At 43.7% G+C, this 23,365-nt stretch overlaps 1 protein-coding gene across 1 annotated transcript in view; it reads right to left on the reverse strand.

The window, feature by feature from the left end:
- The window catches only part of LOC120018002 (calcium-binding protein 8), a 74,010-nt gene extending 50,786 nt beyond the window's left edge, over positions 1 to 23,224 (reverse strand). The window contains exons 1-4 of the mRNA XM_038960951.1: positions 23,202 to 23,224; positions 22,776 to 22,787; positions 19,321 to 19,445; positions 8,689 to 8,832 (exon numbers count right to left, since the gene is read on the reverse strand). Of these exons, the coding sequence (XP_038816879.1) occupies positions 8,689 to 8,832; positions 19,321 to 19,438 (262 nt within the window). The 5' untranslated portion in view covers positions 19,439 to 19,445; positions 22,776 to 22,787; positions 23,202 to 23,224. The remainder of the gene's footprint in view (positions 1 to 8,688; positions 8,833 to 19,320; positions 19,446 to 22,775; positions 22,788 to 23,201) is intronic.
- Positions 23,225 to 23,365: the final 141 nt, after the last annotated feature.

Consider the following 23,365-nt stretch of genomic DNA (forward strand, 5'->3'; position numbering starts at 1 on the left):
ATGTTTGTATCTTGTATATTTGACTGTGATATGTGGTTGTCTCAGCTAGCTATCTTAAGATGAACACACTAACTGTAAGTCGCTCTGGATAAGAGCACCTGCTAAATGACTAAAATGTCACATGTACAGTTGAAGTCGGAAGTTTACATACACTTAGGTTGGAGTCATTAAAACTCGTTTTTCAACCACTCCACAAATTTCTTGTTAACAAACTATAGTTTTGGCAAGTCGGTTAGGACATGTACTTTGTGTATGACACAAGTAATTTTTTTCAACAATTGTTTACAGATTATTATTATTATTATTTCACTTATAATTCACTGTATCACAATTCCAGTGGGTCAGAAGTTTACATACACTAAGTTGACTGTGCCTTTAAACAGCTTGGAAAATTCCAGAAAATTATGTCATGGCTTTAAAAGCTTCTGATAGGCTAATTGACATAATTTGAGTCAATTGGAGGTGTACTTGTGGATGTATTTCAAGGCCTACCTTCAAACTCAGTGCCTCTTTGCTTGACATCATGGGAAAATCAAAAGAAATCAGCCAAGACCTCAGAAGAAAAATGGTAGACCACAAGTCTGGTTCATCCTTGGGAGCAATTTCCAAACGCTTGAAGGCACCACGTTCATCTGTACAAACAATAGTACACAAGTATAAACACCATGGGACCACGCAGCCGTCATACCGCTCAGGAAGGAGATGCGTTCTGTCTCCTAGAGATGAATGTACTTTGGTGCGAAAAGTGCAAATCAATCCCAGAACAACAGCAAAGGACCTTGTGAAGATGCAGAAGGAAACAGGTACAAAAGTATCTATATCCACAGTAAAACGAGTCCTATATCGACATAACCTGAAAGGCCACTCAGCAAGAAAGAAGCCACTGCTCTTAAACCGCCATAAAAAAGCCAGACTACGGTTTGCAACTGCACATGGGGACAAAGATTGTACTTTTTGGAGAAATGTCCTCTGGTCTGATGAAACAAAAATAGAACTGTTTGGCCATAATGACCATCATTATGTTTGGAGGAAAAAGGGGGAGGCTTGCAAGCCGAAGAACACCATCCCAACCGTGAAGCACGGGGGTGACAGCATCATGTTGTGGGGGTACTTTGCTGCAGGAGGTGCACTTCACAAAATAGATGGCATCATGAGGGATGAAAATTACGTGGATATATTGAAACAACATCTCAAGACATCAGTCAGGAAGTTAAAGCTTGGTCGCAAATGGGTCTTCCAAATGGACAATGACCCCAAGCATGCTTCCAAAGTTGTGGCAAAATGGCTTAAGGACAACAAAGTCAAGGTATTGGAGTGGCCATCACAAAGCCCTGACCTCAATCCTAAAGACAATTTGTGGGCAGAACTGGAAAAGCGTTTGCAAGCAAGGAAGCCTACAAACCTGAGTCAGTTACACCATCTCTGTCAGAAGAAATGTGCCAAAATTCACCCAACTTGTAATCACGTGTGTTGTGTGTGTTTGTTTGTGTGTGTATGCGTGTGTTTGTGCGTGCATAGTGCGTGCATGTGTGTGCGTGTTAGCGTAAATATGTGCAATACAGTTCATTAAGATGAAAGGAAGCAAGGGACCACAGCCAACATTTTACATATAGACAGTTTAGAGACAGATATTGCTACTATGGGATGTGTTAAGTGCTCTTCTGGTGTGTGTTTGGATAGTAGGATCCTTCATGCTTATTTAAAGTGTAAAGTGGAGGTTGTGATATGAAAGTATGGTGCGAATGAGTGCACATTACTGTGTGCATGTAATGTACTGTATGTACATGCACATGTGTGTGCATAATGGTGAATGAGCACTCATGTCAATGTATTTATTATGTTTGTGATTATGTAGTCATACTGTGCCTTCGGAAAGTATTCATTACCCTTGACTTTTTCCACATTTTGTTAGGTTACTGATTTATTCTAAAATGTATTAAATCGTTTTCCCCCCTCATCAATCTACACACAATACCCCATAATGACAAAGTAAAAACAGGTTTTTAGACATTTTTGTAAAAGTATTACAAATAAAAACTGAAATATCATATTTAAATAAGTATTCAGACCCTTTACTCAGTACTTTGTTGAAGCACCTTTGGCAGCGATTACAGCCTTGAGTCTTCTTGGGTATGACACTACAAGTGTTACGGATACAAGTATTCTGTGTGTATCCTGTGTGTATTTCTTTTCTCTCCTTCTCCCCTACTGACAGGTGACAATCATCATTCCCCAATCAGTCATCAATCAGTCGCTAATCGGAAGGCACCTGTTCCTTTTCCCTTACCCAATCACAGTCCCTTTCCCTTGGTTTAAAAACCCTGTCAGTTGTGTTCTCTAGAGCTCGATCTCTTTGTGTAAAATCTCTCTGTAAATGCCATATGTTTGTAGATCTCTTGTGTGGTTTAGGATACATGTCACTTTGTCCCCACCTGTGAGTATTGTGTTTGGTTATGGTGTTTGTTTGCTGGTGGGAAAAGGGGGTAACCAAGACAGTTCGCCCATGGGCATACACTACCCGTAGGTAAACTTTGTTAAAAACACTAGTTAGGACTGGGCGGACCACCCACTGTATTTTTGGTTAGTTAGCTGTTGGTGAAGTAGGCTAGTCTAGCTTAGGGGTGTTTGTGGATACTTATTATTTCTTTCCTTGGGTCCAGCTCAGCCCCTTTTTCCTGCCCCCCTTTACCGTGTGTTTAGAAATAAACCCTGAGTCTTTGACGGTAATTAAGTTGTCTGTGTTATTTCGTTCTCACTGTTACTTTGTCACTGTTACACTTTGCATGAGTTGTTACGGGTCCCATTACCATCCCCCCTAGACTGTCGGGCCAAAGGGATTCGTAACAACAAGCTTGGCACACCTGTATTTGGGGAGTTTGTCCCATTCTTCTCTGCAGATCCTCTCAAGTTCTGTCAGGTTGGATGGCTGCCGTGTTACGGGCTCCTAACCAATTGTGTTTGTTTGCGTTATTGAAACGTATTTTGTACATAATGTGTCTGCCACCGTCTCTTATGACCAAAAAGAGCTTCTGGATATCAGGACAGCAATTACTCTTTAACATCAGCTGCTACTCGCTGTTTGTTTGTTACCTATGCATAGTCACTTCACCCCCACCTACATGTACAAATTACATCAATGTCACGTTCTGACCATAGTTCTTGTGTTTTGCTTGTTTTAGTGTTGGTCAGGACGTGAGCTGGGTGGGCATTCTATGTTGTGTGTCTAGTTTGTCTGTTTCTATGTTTCTATGTTTGGCCTAATATGGTTCTCAATCAGAGGCAGATGTTTTGTGTTGTCTCTGATTGGGAATCATAGATAGGTGGCTTGTTTTGTGTTGGGGTTTGTGGGTGGTTGTTTCCTGTCTCTGTGTTTTCTCTGCACCAGATAGGGCTGTTTCGGTTTGCCATGTTTGTTATTTTGTTAGTTGTAAGTGTTCACAGTTTCGTCTTGTTTATTAGTCATGTTGAACACGAGCTACGCTGCGTCTTGGTCCGATCCCTGCTACACCTCTTCAGATGAAGAGGAGGAAGCCTGCCGTTACAATCAACTAGCCTGTACCCCCGCACACTGACTCGGTACCGGTGCCCCCTGTATATAGCCTTGTTATTGTTATTCTATTTGTGTTACTTTGTATTATTACTTTTTATTTTAGTCTACTTGGTAAATATTTTCTTCTGCTTGAACTGCAGTGTTGGTTAAGGGCTTGTAAGTAAGCATTTCACGGTAAAGTCTACACTTGTTGTATTCAGCGCATGTGACAAAGTTTGATTTGATATTATCCAACGTCAAATCATTGGATAATAAAATGGAAGTGGCTGAACGACGACATGAATAACATACAGCTGGCTGGGTTTTCGGTCCATCGGCAAGATAGAACAGCTGTGGCGGTCTGTGGGGTGGCAGTCTGTGTTTATTTGTTAATAACAGCTGGTGCACGAAATCTAATATTATTAAGGAAGTCTTGAGGTTTTGCTCACCTCAGGTAGAGTATCTCGTGATAAGCTGTAGACCACACTATTATTTACCAAGAGTTTTAATCTATATTTTTCGTAGCTGTCCATTTACCACAAACTGATGCTGGCACTAACACGGCACCCAACGAGCTGTATAAGGCCATAAGCAAACAAGAAAATCCTCATCCAGAGGCAACGCTCCTAGTGGCCGGGGACTTTAATGCAGGGAAACTTAAATCTGTTTTACCTCGTTTCTATAAGCATGTTACATGTGCAACAAGAGGAAAAAAACTCCAGACCACTACTCCACACACAGAGACGCATACAAAGCTCTCTCTCGCCCTCCATTTGGCAAATCTGACCATAACTCTATCCTCCTGATTTCTGCTTACAAGCAAAAAGTACCAGCGACTCGCTCAATAAGGAAGTGGTCAGATGACAAAGATGCTAAGCTACAGAACTGTTTTGCTACCACAGACTGGAATATGTTCTGGGATTCTTCAGATGGCATTGAAGAGTACACCACATCAGTCACTGGCTTCATCAATAAGTGCATTGATGACGTAGTCCGCACAGTGACCGTACGTACATACCCCAACCAGAAGCCATGGATTACAGGCAACATCCACACTGAGCTAAAGGGTAGAGGTGCCGCTTTCAAGGAGCGGGACTCTAACCCGGATGCTCACAAGAATTCTCGCCATGCCCTCCGATGAACTATCAAACAGGCAAAGCGTCAATACAGGACTAAGATTGAATCGTACTACACCGGCGTTGATGCTCGTTGGATATGGCAGGGCTTGCAAGCTATTATGGACTTAAAAGGGAAGCACAGCTGCAAGCTGCTCAGTGAAACAAGACTATGCTCGCTTCGAGGCAAGCAACACTGAAGCATGCATGAAAGCATCAGCTATTCCAGACGACAGTGTGTTCATGCTCTCCGTAGCCGATGTAAGACCTTTAAACAGGTCAACATTGACAGATTACCAGAATGTGTACTCCGAGCATGCACTGACCAACTGGCAAGTGTCTTCACTGACATTTTCAACCTTATCTTTGACCGAGACTGTAATACCAACATGTTTCCAGCAGACCACCACGGTCCTTGTACCCAAGAACACTAAGATAACCTACCTAAATGACTACCGACCCGTAGCACTCACGTTTGTAGCCATGAAGTGCTTTGAAACGCCTGTCTTGGCTCACATCAACACCATTATCCCAGAAACCCTAGACCCACTCCAATTTGCATACCTCCCCAACAGATCCACAGATGATGCAATCTCTATTGCACTCCACACTGCCCTTTCCCACCTGGACAAAAGGAACACCTATGTGAGAATGCTATTCATTGACTACAGCTCGGACCCTGGGACTAAACACCTACCTGCAACTGGATCCTGGACTTCCTGACGGACCGCCCCCAGGTGTTAAGGGTAGGCAAAAGCACATCTGCCACACTGATCCTCAAAACAGGGGCCCCTCAGGGGTGCGTGCTGTCCCCTCCTGTACTTCCTGTTCACACTTGATTGCATGGCCAAGCATGACTCCAACACCATCATTAAGTTTGCCGACGACACAACAGTGGAGGCCTGATCACCAACAACGATGAGACAGCCTATAGGGAGGAGGTCAGAGACCTGGCAGTGTGGTGCCAGGACAACAACCTCTCCCTCAACGTGATCAAGACAAAGGATATAACTATCATGGTCCAAACACACCAAGACAGTCGTGAAGAGGGGACAACAACGCCTTTTCCCCCTCAGGAGACTGAAAAGATTTGGCATGGGTGCTCAGATCCTCAAAAAGTTCTACAGCTGCACCATCAAGAGCATCCTGACCGGTTGTATCACCGCCTGGTATAGCAACTGCTTGGCCTCCGACCGCAAGGCTCCACAGATGGTAGTGTGTACGGCCCAGTACATCACTGGGGACAAGCTTCCTGCCATCCAGGACCTTTATTGCAAAAGACTCCAGCCACCCTAGTCATAGACTGTTCTCTCTGCTACCACACAGCAAGCAGTACCGGAGCGCGAAGTCAAGGTACAAAAGGCTTCTTAACAGCTTCTTCCCCTAAACCATAAGACTCCTGAACAGCTAATAAAATGGCTACCCGGACTATTTGCAATGTCCCCCCACCTCCATTTTTACGCTGCTTCTACTCTCTGTTTATTATCTATGCATAGTCACTTTACCTCAACCTACATGTACATATTACCTTAATTACCTCAACTAACCTGTGCCCCTGCACATTGACTCTGTACCGGTACCCCTTGTATATATGTCACGAACCGGCTCAAAGCCCGTAACAAAAGGGAGACAACGTGGAGATAAGGAATAACAAAATATATTTATTAACTAAGTACAATATACAATGGTGTGTGTAATCAGTAATCAGTAGTGTAAGTGAGTGTTTTGCATGCATGAATGTGATAATGCAGGGTGTTGAAAGGTGCTAAAGCAAACAACCAAAAACCACCAAGATACACAACAAAATCTGTAAAGGTGTCTGCATGGAGAGAGTCTCTTCCATGAATGGGGAAGTGGTGTATTTATCCTATGACACAGCGGGCCCAGGTGTTTCCCATGTAACTCACGACGACTCCCAACTACGCCCACCGGCATCCTAATAAGGAAACAAGAACAAAGAGAGAATACGGCAGACAGAGTGGGAGGGTCGTCACATATAGCCTCGCTACTGTTAGATTCTTCTAAAAAACTGTTACTTCACTTTATTCTAATAAATACTTTCTTAACACTTATTTTTCTTTAAACTGCATTGTTGTGTAAGGGCTTGTAAATAATTATTTCACTGTAAGGTCTAGACCTGTTGTATTCAGCGGATTTTATTATTATTTGATTTGATTTGAGAGTTGTTGCACAGCTATTTTCAGGTCTCTCCAGAGATGTTCGATCGGGTTCAAGTCCGGGCTCTGGCTCGGCCACTCAAGGACATTCAGAGACTTGTCCCGATGCCACTCCTGCATTTTCTTGGCTCTGTACTTATGGTCATTGTCCTGTTGGAAGGTCAACCTTCGTCCCAGTCTGAGGTTTTGAGGGCTCTGGAGCAGGTTTCCATCAAGCATCTTGCTGTACTTTGATCAGTTCATCTTTCCCTTGATCCTGAATAGTCTCCCAGTCCCTGCTGCTGAAAAACATCTCCACAGCATGATGCTGCCACCACCATGCTTCACCGTAGGGTTTCTTTCAGACGTGACACTTGGCATTCAGGCCAAAGAGTTCAATTTTGGTTTCATCAGACCAGAGAATCTTGTTTTTCATGGTCTGATAGTCCTTTATGTGCCTTTTGGCAAACTCCAAGCGGGCTGTCATGTGCCTTTTACTGAGCAGTGGCTTCAACCTGGCCATTCTACCATAAAGGCCTGATTGGTGGAGTGCTGCAAAGATAGTTGTCCTTCTGGAAAGTTCTCCCATCTCCACAGAGGAACTCTAGAGCTCTGTCAGAGTGACCATCGGGTTCTTGGTCATCTCCCTGACCAAGGCCCTCCTCCTCTGATTGCTCAGTTTGGCCAGGCATCCAAGTCTAGGAAGAGTCTTGGTGGTTCCAAACTTTTTCCATTTAAGAATGATGGAGGCCACAGTGTTCTTGGGGACCTTCAATGCTGCAGACATTTTTTGGTACCCTTCCCCAGATCTGTGCCTAACAAAATCTGGTCTCGGAGCTCTATGGACAATTCCTTCGACCTCATAGCTTGGTTTTTGCTCTGACATGCACTGTCAACTGTGGGACCTTATATAGACAGGTGTGTCCCTTTCCCAATTATGTTCAATCAATTGAATTTACCACAGGGGGACTCCAATCAAATTGTAGAAACATCTTAAGGATGATCAATGGAAACAGGATGTACCTGAGCTAAATTCTCATAGCTAAGGGTTTGAATACTTATGTAAATAAGGCATGTGTTTTTTATTTGTAATACATTTGCAAAAATTTCTAAACTTTTTTCGCTCTGTCATTATGTGTATTGTGTGTAGATTGAGGAGTATTTTTATTTAATACATTTTAGAATAAGGCTGTAAAGTAACAAAATGTGGAAAAAGTCAAGGGGTCTGAATACTTTCTAAAGGAACTGTATGTAGGAACATGTGTATGAATGTGTGAAAAGGAAGAGCGGGATCTATTTATGTATATGTGTTACGACTCTCGTCGAAAGGAGTGGACCAAAGCGCAGCGTGGATAGTGTTCATGATATTTATTTTCAAAAAACACTAACAAAATAACCAAAGTGAAAACGAAAGCACACAGTTCTGTAAGGCAAATAAACTATACAGAAAACAAGATCCCACAAAACCCAAAAGGAAAATGACAACTTATATATGATCCCCAATCAGAGACAACGATAGACAGCTGCCTCTGATTGGGAACCATACTCAGCCAAAAACACAAAGAAATAGAAAACATAGATTTTCCCACCCGAGTCACACCCTGACCTAACCAAACATAGAGAATAATAAGGATCTCTAAGGTCAGGGCGTGACAATATGTGTGTTTCTGACAGTGTGTATATGACAATGTCCATGTCTTTGTGTAGGCGTGATCGTGTGTAAACAGGAGGGAAGGGATCTCTTCATGTTTAAATATGTGTGTGTGTGTGTGTAACAGAGTGGGTTCCTGTCTCTCACTGGACTCGGACATGGGACCTTCTGTTACATGTGCAACTGCATGTGTCTGTGTAATGTAAATGTGTGAAATGGGTACTGAAGGTGACTCACCATCCATGTCTAGTCTCTGCATGATGATGGCCAGCTCCACCTCACTGGGCATGTATCCCAGGGACCTCATGGCCATGCCCAGCTCCTGCTTGGAGATGAACCCGTTCCCATCCCGGTCCAGCACTCTGAATGCCTCCCGGATCTCTGTCAACACAAGGAGGAGAAGAGAGGATCCACCATGGTTAGGAATTATTTTAACTCTGTGCCTAAGCTCAAGAACAATGCAAATGACATCTGCAATAACCTGCAGGCAACTTAGATGGTGGTGACAAATAAGCTTGCTCTGTGTGTACGACAAGCCGCTATACTGTGTCTGTGCTACTCCTTCCCTTCAGTTTGAAAGATACCCATCAGCGTCAAGCCTAAAAGTCAGCAGGCTCCTCTGTGCTTTCATGAATTCATATTTTATTAGTGTGTCTACAGAGAAAATTGGGCTTATGGCAGGGAGAGAGAGACAGAGAGAACTAGAGAGAGAAATAGAGAGAGAGAGAGAGAGGGATAGAAGGAAAGAGAGAGAGGGGAAAGAGAGAGATGCAGCGAGATTGTAAGAGAGAGAGAGAGAGGCAGCCAAGGATGTTTTTAAATAAATCAAATAAAATGTTATTGGTCACATACACATGGTTAACAGATGTTATTGCGAGGTTACTGAAATGCTTGTGCTTCTGGTTCGCACAGTGCAGTAATATCTAACAAGTAATCTAACAATTCGACAACAACTACCTAATACACACAAATCAAATTAAAGGAATGGAATAAGAATATATACATATAAATATATGGATAAGCAATGACCAAGCGGCATAGGCAAGATGCAATAGATGGTATAAAATACAGTATATACATATGAGATGAGTAATGCAAGATATGTAAACAGTATTAAAGTGGCATTATTAAAGTGACTAGTGATCCATTTATTAACTTCTATGGCTGAAGTCCCGTTAACGGGATCGATATGACAACAGCCAGTCGAAGTGCAGGGCGCTAAATTCAAAAAACAGAAATCTCATAATTAAAATTCCTCAGACATACATGTGTCTTATATCATTTTAAAGGTAATCTTGTTGTTAATCCCACCAAAGTGTCCGATTTCAAATAGGCTTTTCAGCGAAAGCACTACAAACGATTATGTTAGGTCACCACAAAACCACAATAATCACAGCCATTTTTTCCAGCTAAAGATAGCTTCACAAAAACCAGAATAGAGATAAAATTAATCACTAACCTTCGATTATTTTCATCAGATGACACTCATAGGACTTCATGTTACACAATACATGCATGTTTTGTTTGATTAAATTCATATTTATATCAAAAGATCTGAGTTTACATTGAGGCGACTAGATTCACTAGTGGCAAAAACATCAAGTGACTTTGCATAGCCACATCGTTTCAACAGAAATACTAAATATAGATGATAATACAAGTTATACACATGGAATTATAGATATACCTCTCCTTAATGCAACCGCTGTGTCAAATTACAAAAAAACTTTACGGAAAAAGAAACCCACGCTATAATCTGAGACGGCGCTCAAAAGTAAAACACCACAGCCGCAAAGATGGCGTCAACATAAACAAGAAAATATATGATAAATATTCCCTTACCTTTGATGATCTACATCAGAAAGCACACCAGGAATCCCAGGTCCACAATAAATGTTTGTTTTGTTCGAAAAAATCCGTTATTTATGTCCAAATACCTTCTTTTGTTAGCGCGTCTGGTTTACATATCCAAACGCTAATTCTGGTCAGCGTTATATCGGACAAAAACTTCAAAAAGTGATATTACCGGTCGAAGAAACATTTCAAACTAAGTACAGAATCAATCATTAGGATGTTTTTAACATATAGCTTCAATAAAGTTCCAACCGGAGTATTCTTTCTTGTCTTCGTGAGCAATGGAACGTAAGTGACTTCCATGAGGAAAAAGCATGATCAGAAATGGCTGCTTGATGGACACCTGACTGATTCTGCTATCATTCTCTCCCACAACATCATAGCAGTCTCATTATAATTTCTATTGATGGTTGACATCTAGTGGAACCCCTAGGCAGTGCACAATCATTCATATCTCAAGGGGATTTCATTAGGGACTCTGGTGAATACATACAAGCTCAGATTTTGATTTCAACTCAGGATTTTGCCTGCCAATATGAGTTCTGTTAATCTCACAGACATAATTCAAACAGTTTTAGAAAACTTTAGAGTGTTTTCTATCCAATACTAATAATAATATGCAAATATTAGCAACTATGACTGAGGAGCAGGCCGTTTGATATGGGCACCTTTCATCCAAGCTACTCAATACTGCCCCTTCAGCCATAAGAAGTTAAAGTGGCCAATGATTTCAAGTCTGTATGTAGGCAGCAGCCTCTATGTTAGTGATGGCTATTTAACAGTCTGATGGCCTTGAGATAGAAGCTATTTTTCAGTCTCTCGGTCCCAGCTTTGATGCACCTGTACTGACCTCGCCTTCTGGATGGTAACAGGGTGAACAGGCAGTGGCTCGGGTGGTTGTTGTCCTTGATAATCTTTTTGACCTTACTGTGTATTTGGTTTTTGGTATTTGTTTTTTTATTAGGATCCCCATTAGTTGTTGCAAAAGCAGAAGCTACTCTTCCTGGGGTCCACACAAAACAAGAAACATTACATAATACAGAACAGCAATAGACAAGAACAGCTTGTAACGGCTGTCGTCTTCCTCCTCATTTGAGGAGGAGAAGTTTGAAGGATCAGAAGACCAATGCTCAAAATACAAAAACAACAAAGTGAAAACTGAAACAGTTCTATCTGGTGCAGACACACAAAGACTGAAAACAACCACCCACCAAACCCAACAGAAAACAGGCTACCTAAATATGGTTCCCAATCAGGGACAACGATTGACAGCTGCCTCTGATTGAGAACCATATCAGGCCAAACACAGAAAACCAACACAGAAATAGAAAACATAGATTACCCACCCAACTCATGCCCTGACCAACTAAAACAAAAGACAAAACAAAGGAACTAAGGTCAGAACGTGACAGTACCCCCGCTCCCCAAGGTGCGGACTCCGGCTGCAAAACCTGAACCTATAGGGGAGGGTCTGGGTGTGCATCTGTCCGCGGTGGTGGCTCTGGCGCTGGACGTGGACCCCACTCCACCATTGTCTTTGTCCGCTTCAGTGACGTCCTTTGAGCGGCGACCCTCGCCGCCGACCTTGGCCTGGGAACCCTAATAAAGGGCCCCACTGGACTGAGGAGCGCCTCTGGACTGAGGGGCGGCTCCGGACTGACGGGCGGCTCCGGACTGAAGGGCGGCTCCTGACTGGCGGGCGGCTCTGGCGGCTCCTGATTGGCGGGCGGCTCTGGTGGCTCCTGACTGGCGGGCGGCTCTGGCGGCTCCTGACTGACGGACGGCTCTGGCGACTCAGGACAGACGGGCGGCTCTAGCGGCTCGGGACAGACGGGCGGCTCTAGCGGCTCGGGACAGACGGACGGCTCGGGACAGACGGGCGGCTCAGGCGGCGCTGGACAGACGGGCAGCTCAGGCGGCGCTGGACAGACGGGCAGCTCAGGCGGCGCTGGACAGACGGGCAGCTCAGGCGGCGCTGGACAGACGGGCAGCTCAGGCGGCGCTGGACAGACGGGCAGCTCAGGCGGCGCTGGACAGACGGAAGACTCTGGCCTGCTGAGGTGCACAGTAGGCCAGGTGCGTGGTGCCGGAACTGGTGGTACCTAGCTGGGGACACGCACCTCTGGGCGAGTGCGGGGAACAGGAACAGGGAGTACTGGACCCTGGAGACGCACTGGATGCCTGGTGCGTGGTACCGGCACTGGTGGTACCGGGCTGAGGACACGCACCTCAGGGCGAGTGCGGGGAGGAGGAACAGGGCGTACAGGGCTCTGGAGACGCACAGGAAGCCTGGTGCGTGGTGTTGGCACTGGTGGTACTGGACTGGTGCGAGGGGCTGCCACAGGTGGACTGGTGCGTGGAGAAGGCACCGGATAGACCGGACCGTGGAGGCGCACTACAGGTCTCGAGCACCGAGCCTGCCCAACCCTACCTGGCTGAATGCTCCCCGTGCGGCGAGGTGGAATAGCCCGCACTGGGCTGTGCTGGCGAACCGGGGACACCATGCGTAGGGCTGGTGCCCTGTACACCGGCCCGAGGAGACGCACTGGAGACCAGATGCGTAGAGCCGGCTTCATGGCACCTGGCTCGATGCCCACTCTAGCCCGGCCGATACGAGGTGCTGCTATGTACCGCACCGGGCTATGCCTGCCTACCGGAGACACCGTGCGCATCTCTGCATAACACGGTGCCTGCCCGGTCGCTCTCTCTCCACGGTAAGCACGGGGAGTTGGCTCAGGTCTCCTACCTGGCTTAGCCACACTTCCCGTGTGCCTCCCCCCCCAAGAAATGTTTGGGGCTGTCTCTCTGACCTCCTTAATCGCCGTCCCAACTCCATTCGCCGGTATCCCTCCTCGCACTGCTCCAGAGAATCCCAGGCGGGCTCCGGCACTCTCCTTGGGTTGATCGACCACCTCTCTATCTCATCCCATGTTGTATAGTCCAGACTTTCCTCCCAGGTCCAGGAGTCCTGCGATCGCTGCTGCTGCCCATTACCACGCTGCCTGGTCCTTTTTTGGTGGGTGGTTCTGTAACGGCTGTCGTCTTCCTCCTCGTCTGAGGAGGAGAAGTTTGAAGGATCAGAGGACCAATGCGCAGCGTGGTAATTGTTCATCTTATTTAATGGAAGTGAACAACTCAAAATGCAAAAACAACAAAGTGAAAACTGAAACAGTTCTATCTGGTGCAGACACACAAAGACTGAAAACAACCACCCACCAAACCCAACAGAAAACAGGCTACCTAAATATGGTTCCCAATCAGGGACAACGATTGACAGCTGCCTCTGAGAACCATATCAGGGCAAACACAGAAAACCAACACAGAAATAGAAAACATAGATTACCCACCCAACTCACGCCCTGACCAACTAAAACAAAAGACAAAACAAAGGAACTAAGGTCAGAACGTGACACAGCTCAAGGACAGAACTACGTCATATTTTTTAAAGGCACATGTAGCCTACATATCAATACATACACACAAACTATCTTGGTCAAATAGGGGAGAGGTGTTGCTATATGTGTTTTTTTAAACCAGGTTTGCTATTTATTTGAGCAATATGAGATGTATGGAAGTTCCATGCAATAAGTGCTCTATATAATACTCTACGCTTTCTTGAATTTGTTATGGATTTGGGGACTGTGAAAAGACCCCTGGTGGCATGTCTGATGGGGTAATTGTGTGTGTCAGAGCTGTGCGTAAGTTGACTATGCAAACAATTTGGTATTTCCAACACGTTTGTTCTAATGTTTCTTTTAAAAAGAAGTACTGATGCAGTCAGTCACTCCTCAACTCTTAGCCAAGAGAGACTGGCACGCATAGTATTTATATCAGCCCTCTGATTACAATGAAGAGCAAAATGTGCCGCTCTGTTCTGGGCCAGCTGCAGCTTAACTAGGTCTTTCCTTACAGCACTGGACCACACGACAGGACAATAATCAAGATTAGACAAAACTAGAGACTGCAGAACTTGCTTTTTGGAGTGTGGTGTCAAAAACGCAGAGCATCTCTTTATTACGGACAGACCTCTCCCCATCTTTACAACCATTGAATCTATATGTTTTGACGATGACAGTTTACAATCTAAGGTAACACCAAGTAATTTAGTCTCCACAACTTGTTCAACAGCCACACCATTCATTACCAGATTCAGCTGAAGTCTAGCACTTAAGGAATGATTTGTACCAAAACAGACTGCAACTCTTTGTTAAAGCATGTAATAGAGATGGAATGTCAGATCTCTAAAGAACACTATGATTGCATGGTATGCTTCAGCACACTATTGAAAACTGAATAGTTTGAGGCTGGGTACTTTTGGAATACATAGATTTAACTCACCAGGACCAGGGAGACAGAGAGGACACCCTGTGGCCTTGTAACAATGCAACAATGTATTAGACAGGACTGCCCCTCACCCATGTGCTGACAAGAAAATGAATCTTATGGGTCCAGTCTTGCAAAGACCATGTCAATAAACAAAACATAGTAGTGGTATAGTTCTTCAAAGAAACAATAAGAAGTAGCAAACAACAGGTTAACTGATACTTATTGTAGTCCAAAGATAACCCAAGCGTGAAGTAAAGTTTCATGCTAGAGGAGGCCTGCCCATGCTGCCAATCTTTAACCTATCCTTGGTCAATCACCTGTCAATCATGTGCTGAGAAGCTGTCATTTATTCATAGCCAGTCAGGATTAGTATGAGTGATTTATTGCTCTGAGCTGCCAGGAGGACAATGGTGTGTAAATGTAATGGTTTTTCTCTGCATTTAAATCACCTCGTAAAATCTGAAATGATATTTTGGATCATAAAAGCACTCAGATGTTACTGAGGGTTCAGGTTAGTCGTTGTACTAGCCTCAAAGTATTTTGTCCTTCTCTTCTTCCCAAAACATCTGGCCCGAGCAAACACACTCAGCCATTATCATTCATAACAGAGTACAAAAGCTTGTTCTAACCAGAGACACTCGTTTTAGCAATGTGTTTGTGAAAGAGAACACACACACACAGCACAACAAAACAGAGAAAAACACAAGCACATCAAAGGTGTATGGATTTATTTTGGTACATTGAAATTAGCGCCTCATGAATAAACCCATCAGGAGGATCACAGCAGAACAGAACAGTGAGTGACTCAGGCCTTTGTAGAGTAGGTTCCTGTGTGAGGGCTCGGGCCCATTTGAACACACCAACAACATTCAGACCACAGGTCGTATATTCATACAGCTCTCTCCCGCTTTTTCTCTATTTCACGCACAACTGCTCCCATATCCATCAGGTGCTCTGATGCTCTGTAAACCAAAGCTTTACAGGGGAGAATAATTTAACATCCTGTATGACAAAGTAATACCAAAGGAACAGGAATACCCAAGGAAAATGTCAGACGGAGAAATGAATCAGAGTAAAAAAGACTTGAATTTAGAGTCATTTTAACAGCACCCTGCTTTGCAATCTAGGCCAAGTGCATCAGCACTCATGTTCAGTAGGGCACACCATAGTAAAACTTTTTACAACATAAAACTTCAATATTTGTTTTAATTGGACAACTTCAAGTAGTAGCTCCTGGTTAGAAAATAGTGTCTCCCTACTGAACACTACTTATCCCTACTTTCTCAGTGTATCAAATGTGTGATATGTGCTTTGTGATATGAAGTTAGTGCTGTCGGTGCTGTATGTGTCTATAAATTACAATCTCATATCCACATCTTGCCTGACCTTTCAGACACAGCAGCAGAAGCAGTAGCAGCACAGATCGGCCTCGACGGAGGCAAGACTACCTGGTACACAAAGCTCTCTACCCACACCAACATCTATTCTACATGCTGCAGCGCTCAGAGCACTACACACACACACATACCAACCACACACAAATCAAACAGTCCAAACCACGCAAGTAGAATAAGACACAAAAGGAAACTACATCCCCTCCAACAGGCTGAGAGGTTAACAATGTGTACCTGTACTAAAGCTGACTGATGACAACGTGCTGTATGCGGTGAGTCAGCTAGTTCAACGCAGTACAGTAACATTGTTTCACTTTAATGGCCATAGATAAAGACACTTACAGGTAGCTACACCAAATTTCCTCAGTAAATATCCTCATGGTAGAAATGGTGAACATGGTTGAAATGGTAGCTGCCTGTGTATGCTACTATGGATAAATTAATAAGCCAAGGAGATGATTGCTAATCATTACTGTAGTGTAGTGTGTTACAGTGCATTCGGAAAGTATTCAGACCCCTTCTCTCTTTCCACATTTTGTTACGTTACGCTCCCGATTGGCGCAGCGGTCCAAGGCACTGCATCTCAGTGCAAGAGGCATCACTACAATCCCTGGTTCGAATCCAGGCTGTATTGGCCTAGCGTCGTCCGGGTTTGGCCCGGGGTAGGCCGTTATTGTAAATAAGAATTTGTTCTTAAAACTTCTTGTGAATAGGGGGGGGCGCTGTTTTCACTTTGGAAAAAATTGTGCCCAAATGAAACGGCCTCGTACTCTGTTCTAGATCATACAATATGCATATTATTATTACTATTGGATAGAAAACACTCTGAAGTTTCTAAAACTGTTTGAATTATATCTGTGAGTAAAACAGAACTCATTTGGCAGCAAACTTCCATACAGGAAGTGAAAAATCTGAAAACGAGGCTCTGTGTCAGGGCCTGCCTATTCAACTGGCTTTTATTTATGGATCTGTATGCACTTCATACGCCTTCCACTAGATGTCAACAGGCAGTAGAAGGTTGAATGGGGTGTCTAGCTTGATGTGAGGCCGAATAAGAGCTTTTGGAGTGACAGGTCCGCCCTATCGTCAGTATTCAGCTGCGCGCCGGGGAACCTCACATTGTCTTCTGAAAAGCGTTCGGTATACACGGCGAATTGCTCCGGCTCTGATTTTATTTGATACATATGAGAAAAACATCATAAAGTAGGATTTTTCAACCGAGTTTGACCAGTTTATTCAACGTTTATTGGGACTTTTGGAATTTTTTGTTCTTTGCGCCAAGAGATGATGGACACGTGCGCTCCACAATGCTAGCCAAAGTTGCTAATTCGACAGAAGAAATGGACATTCTAAAACCAAACAACGATTTATTCTGGAAATAGGACTCCTTGCACTACATTCTGATGGAAGATCAAGAAAGGTAAGAGAATATTTATGATGTTATTTCGTATTTTTGTGGTAAATGTTGGCTCCAACAAGGCGGAGAATATGTGAGCGCTGTCTCACAATACTGCATGCTGTATGTTCTACTAAAGTTATTTTTACAAATCTAACACAGCGGTTGCATTAAGAACCAGTGTATCTTTCATTTGCTGTACAACATGTATTTTTTAGTAAAGTTTATGATGAGTTCTTTGATTAGATTAGGTGACTGTCCAAAATATCTCCGGAGATTTTGGTGAATTGTTGCTACGTATTCACAATGTATAACCACGATTTGCAGCTCTAAATATGCACATTTTTGAACAAAACATACATGTATTGTATAACATGATGTTATAAGACTGTCATCTGATGAAGTTGTCCAAAGGTTAGTGATTCATTTTATCTCTATTTGTCGGTTTTGTGAAAGCTATCTTTACGGTGAATAAATGGCGTTGTGTGTTTGGCTATTGTGGTGAGCTAATAGAAATATATATTGTGTTTTCGCTGTAAAACACTTAAAAAATCGGAAATATTGGCTGGATTCACAAGATTTTTATCTTTCATTTGCTGTACACCATGTATTTTTCATAAATGTTTTATGATGAGTATTTATGTATTTCACGTTGCTCTCTGTAATTATTCTGGCTGCTTTGGTGCTATTTGTGATGGTGGCTGCAATGTAAAACCACGATTTATACCTCAAATATGCACATTTTCGAACAAAACATAAATGTATTGTATAACATGATGTTATAAGACTGTCATCTGATGAAGTTGTTCAAGGTTAGTGATTAATTTTATCTCTATTTGTGGGTTTTGTGAAAGCTACCTATGCGGTGGAAACATGGTGAAAACATGCCGTTGTGTGTTTGGCTATTGTGGTTAGCTAATATAAATACATATTGTGTTTTCGCTGTAAAACATTTTAAAAATCGGAAATGATGGCTGGATTCAATAGTAAAAAAAGTTACATATCTTGAACATTTTGTGACGATTTCAACAATGGACAATTGAAACAAATACCAAAAGATAGTTTTGGGGTGGAATTTTCCTTTAATGTGGCATCATTGTATTAATACAGTATTTGTGGTCTGAGAGCAGCTAGTGTAGTTATTCCCCCCTCCACTATGAGCACTGTGATGATGTTGTTGTTTCCAGCAGAGGATTGGATAATATCGATCAGGCCTGGGCTGGGTCCCACCGCCGGCCTGGCCAGTGGGGTGATTAGTTTCAGAGCAATGTACAGAACACACACACACACACACACACACACACACACACACACACACACACACACACACACACACACACACACACTCACACACACACACACACACACACACACACACACACACACACACACACACACACACACACACACACACACACACACACACACACACACACACACACACAGAGATAAAAGCATTCATAAACACAGACTCAGCTACTTCCTCTAATTAATGCCAAGAGAGAGCAAGAGCCCATTAATCAAATTCTACTTGTGTGATAAGAAAATGTTGTCATAGTTTATAAAGCCAACGCTTTGTTGGTTCCAGCAACAGGGGCAAGTGGTGTTTGTAAATAAATGTTTTGACTGGTCCAACCTCTGTGATTCATGGCTCAGAATACTGTCTTACTACTTATCCCATATCTAGCCTACTATTTATCCTGCCCATATCAAACACGCAAACCCCAGCCTAAACTCAATCTCTCTCTATGACCCTCACCAGCCAAATCCACAGTCCCAGTCCTAATCTCTATCTCCTCTCACCAGAAACAACCAAGCCCAACCCTACCCAACCAAACCAAACCAAGCCCAAACCAACCTAGCCCCAGTAGTACCAGCCCAAGCCCTGAGGAGACTCACCATCTAGCTCCTCCACAGAGATGCTGGCCAGCTGGTCACTGTCGTTGTCCTCAGACAGAGAGTGACTCAGGTAGTTCCCCTTGTACAGCAGTCCTGCCGTCACATGGTGGAATGGCATCTTGTCCCTGTGAGAGAGAGAAAGGGTGGGCTGATTAGTTTAGGATCAGTGAGATCTGAACATGACAGAGAGAGAGAGAGCAATCAGGGGAGTGATTGAAAAAGCTTCTTCCACTTTCTCCAACGCACAAGTGGTTATCTCCACCCTGCTACCACGAAAATACTTTCACCCTGCCACCATACAGCGGGTGAATGCAACCATTTCGCGAGACTGTGTCTCAAAACCTAATGTATACCCGGCCCACCACTCCACCCTGCCTTTACAACCAGGTCCACCTCTACAAGGCAGCAATCTCAGCTTTTGCCAGGACCCTGAAGGACGTCACCATCAACCGTAGCCCCAGCACCTCACACAGGAGCAACAGGGCAATGTACACCCCGCCCAGACCAACGAGACACCCTCCCAGACCTGCAAGACCCCTCCTGAAGGCCCTGCATCGAGAGAACCCACACCAAGAGGACCTACACCCAGACCACAGCATCACCAGCCGCACCCCAAACAGCTAAGACCACCCCAAGCAACCCTGGCCACAGCCTATATAGCCCCCCCCCCCATTTCAGACCTAGGCCCCTTCTGCCCACCCCATGCCGCCCGTCCCTGTGGCAAGGATCTCAACATGACAGCAGGACATATGCCCAAGCCATGAGAAGAGCAACAGGCCTAACCCCCACTATTACACCTGCCCAAGCCACATCCTGCAACCTAAGAGGTATGTATCAGATGTTCAACATGCTCTGCTCACACCTACTTTGATGGTCCGAGCCTAAACCACACAAAAACAACACTAGACACTATGGAACACAAAGCTTTTACTATCACATCCTGGAATATACAAGGTCTGAGGTCATCTTCCTTTGGCCTAAAGAGCAGGAACCCAGACATTGTCATCCTATAAGAAACACGGTATAAAGGAGACGGACCCACTGGGTTAGGTTACAGAGAGCTGGTAGTCCCATCCACCAAACTACCAGGTGTGAAACAGGGAAGAGACGCAGGGGGTATGCTAATTTGGTATAGAGCAGACCTAACCCACTCTGTTGAATTAGTCAAAACAGGAACATTTTGCATCTGGCTTGAAATTAATAAGGATATTATCTCAACAGAGAAAAAATTCCTCGTGTGCTACCTATGTCCCCCCAATAAAATCCCCATACTTTAACGATGACAGCTTCTCCATCCTAGAGGGGGAGATCAACAATTTCCAGACTCAGGGAAATGTACTAGTCTAAATACCAGAACTGGACAATAACCGGACACCCTCAGCACATAGGGGGACAAACACCTACCTGGAGGTGACAGCATTCCCGCCCCCATATGCCCCCATAGAGACAACTATGACCAACAAAATGGGTCACAGCTCCTGCAGCTCTGTCGGACGCTGGGTATGTACATAGTCAATGGTAGGCTTCGAGGGGACTCCTTTGGGAGGTACACCTATAGCCCATCTCTTGGCAGTAGTACTGTAGACTACTTTATCACTGACCTCAACCCAGTCTCTTAGGGGACTGACTGTGAACGCTCTATCAGATCACAGCAAAATCACACTCTAAATAAACAGAGCTATGCTCAATCATGAGGCATCAAAGCCAAAGAAAATAAATAATATTAAGAAATGCTGTAGATGGAAGGAAATTAGTGTGGTAATCTACCAAAAAACTATTAGGCAACAAGAAATGAAATCCCTTCTAGACAATTCCCTGATAAAAAGGGTTTCACTGTAAAAATGAAGGTGTAAACTTGGCAGTAGAAAACCTAAACAGTATATTTGACATCTCAGCTTCCCTATCAAATCAAAAAATGTCAAGCAGACAACCTAAGAAAATTAACAACTTTGACAAATGGATTGATGAAGAATGCAAAAACCTAAGAAAGAAATTGAGAAACCTATCCAACCAAAAACATAGAGATCCAGAAACACCTGAGCCTACGCCTTCACTATGGTGAATCACTAAAACAATACTAAAATACACTACGGAAAAAGAAGGAACAGCACGCCAAAAATCAGCTCAATGTAATTGAAGAATCCATAGAATCTAAACACTTCGGGGAAAATTTGAAAACTCAAAACAAACAACAACATGAAGAGTTATCTATCCAAAACAGAGATGTATGGATAAACCACTTCTCCAATCTTTTTGGCTCTATAACAAAGAACAAACAGCAAAATAATATACATGATCAAATACAAATCTTAGAATCAACTTTTTAAGGACTACCAGAACCTACTGTATTCTCCAATTACATTGAATGAACTACAGGACAAAATACAAACCCTCCAACCCAAAAAGACCTGTGGGGTTGATGGTATCAATGATAAAATATACAGACCACAAATTCCAATTGGCTATACTTAAACTCTTTAACATCATCCTCAGCTCTGGCATCTTCCCCAATATTTGGAACCAAGGACTGATCACCCCAAGACAAATTTGACCACAATAACTACCGGGGGATATGCATCAACAGCAACCTTGGGAAAATCCTCTGCATTATCATTAACAGCAGACTCATACATTTCCTCAGCAAAAACAATGTACTGAGCAAATGTCAAATTGTCTTTTTACCAAATTACTGTACGACAGACCACGTATTTACCCTGCACACCCTAATTGACAAACAAACAAACCAAAACAAAGGCAAACAAAGACATGCTTTGTTGATTTAAAAAAAGCTTTCGTCTCAATTTGGCTTGAGGGTCTGCTTCACAAATTGATGGAAAGTGGTGTTGGGGGAAAAACATACGACATTATAAAATCCATGTACACAAACAACAAGTTTGCAGTTAAAATGGGCAAAAAACACACATTTCTTTCCACAGGGCCAGGGGGTTGAGAGAGGGATGCAGCTTAAGCCCCACCCTCTTCAACATATATATCAATGAATTGGCAAGGACACTAGAACAGTCTGCAGCACCCTACTAAAATCTGAAGTCAAATGTCTACTTTTTGCTGATGATCTGGTGCTTCTGTCCCCTACCAAGGAGGGCCTACAGCAGCACCTAGATCTTCTGCACAGATCTTCTGCACATACCTGAGCCCTGACAGTAAATCTCAGTAAGACAAAAGTAATGGTTTATATTATTAGTTACTATGCTGTTGCTAAGCAGTAATGTATTACGGCAGTGTTATGTTACTACACCTAAAAGAAAATGCACACGTGCACTTGTAACATTTTTCGTCGTCTGAAGAAGAGTAGTCGGACCAAAGCGCAGCGTGGTAAGTGTTCATGCTTTTTTATTAGAACAGAACACTATAACAAAATAACAAGAGAATAAATGAAACCGAAACAGTCCTGTAAGGTGCAAAATACTAAACAGAAAATAACTACCCACAAAAACCATGTGGGAAAAAGCTACCTAAGTATGGTTCCCAATCAGAGACAACGATAGACAGCTGTCCCTGATTGAGAACCATACCCGGCCAAAACAAAGAAATACAAAACATAGAAAAAAGAACATAGAATGCCCACCCAAATCACACCCTGACCAAACCAAAATAGAGACATAAAAAGCTCTCTACGGTCAGGGCGTGACAGCACTATTGGGCCGGGGCTGTATAGCACGAGAGGTTTTGACTAAGCGAAACAAACTGTACTCCCGTCTCCTGCCTGGTCATTTCTCCACAACACAAATTCTACACCCACCTAAAAGGAAGCGATTCTCAAACCTTTCATGACATAGCTATCACCTACAGAGAAATTAACCTGGAGAAGAGCCCCCTAAGCGAGTGTCACGACTTCCGCCGAAGTTGGCTCCCCTGCCTGTTCGGGCGGTGCTCGGCGGTCGTCGTCACCGTCCTACTAGCCGCCACCAATCCTTTTTTCGTTTGTCTGTTTTGTCTAATTAGTTTCACCTGTGTGTCTGTTGTTTGGTTTAATGAGCTTCCCTATTTTTAGTAGGTGGACCCGCCCTTGTTTTGTGCGGGATTG

This window comes from Salvelinus namaycush, chromosome 23 (genome assembly GCF_016432855.1).
Source record: "Salvelinus namaycush isolate Seneca chromosome 23, SaNama_1.0, whole genome shotgun sequence".
Classification (NCBI taxonomy): Eukaryota; Metazoa; Chordata; class Actinopteri; order Salmoniformes; family Salmonidae; genus Salvelinus; species Salvelinus namaycush.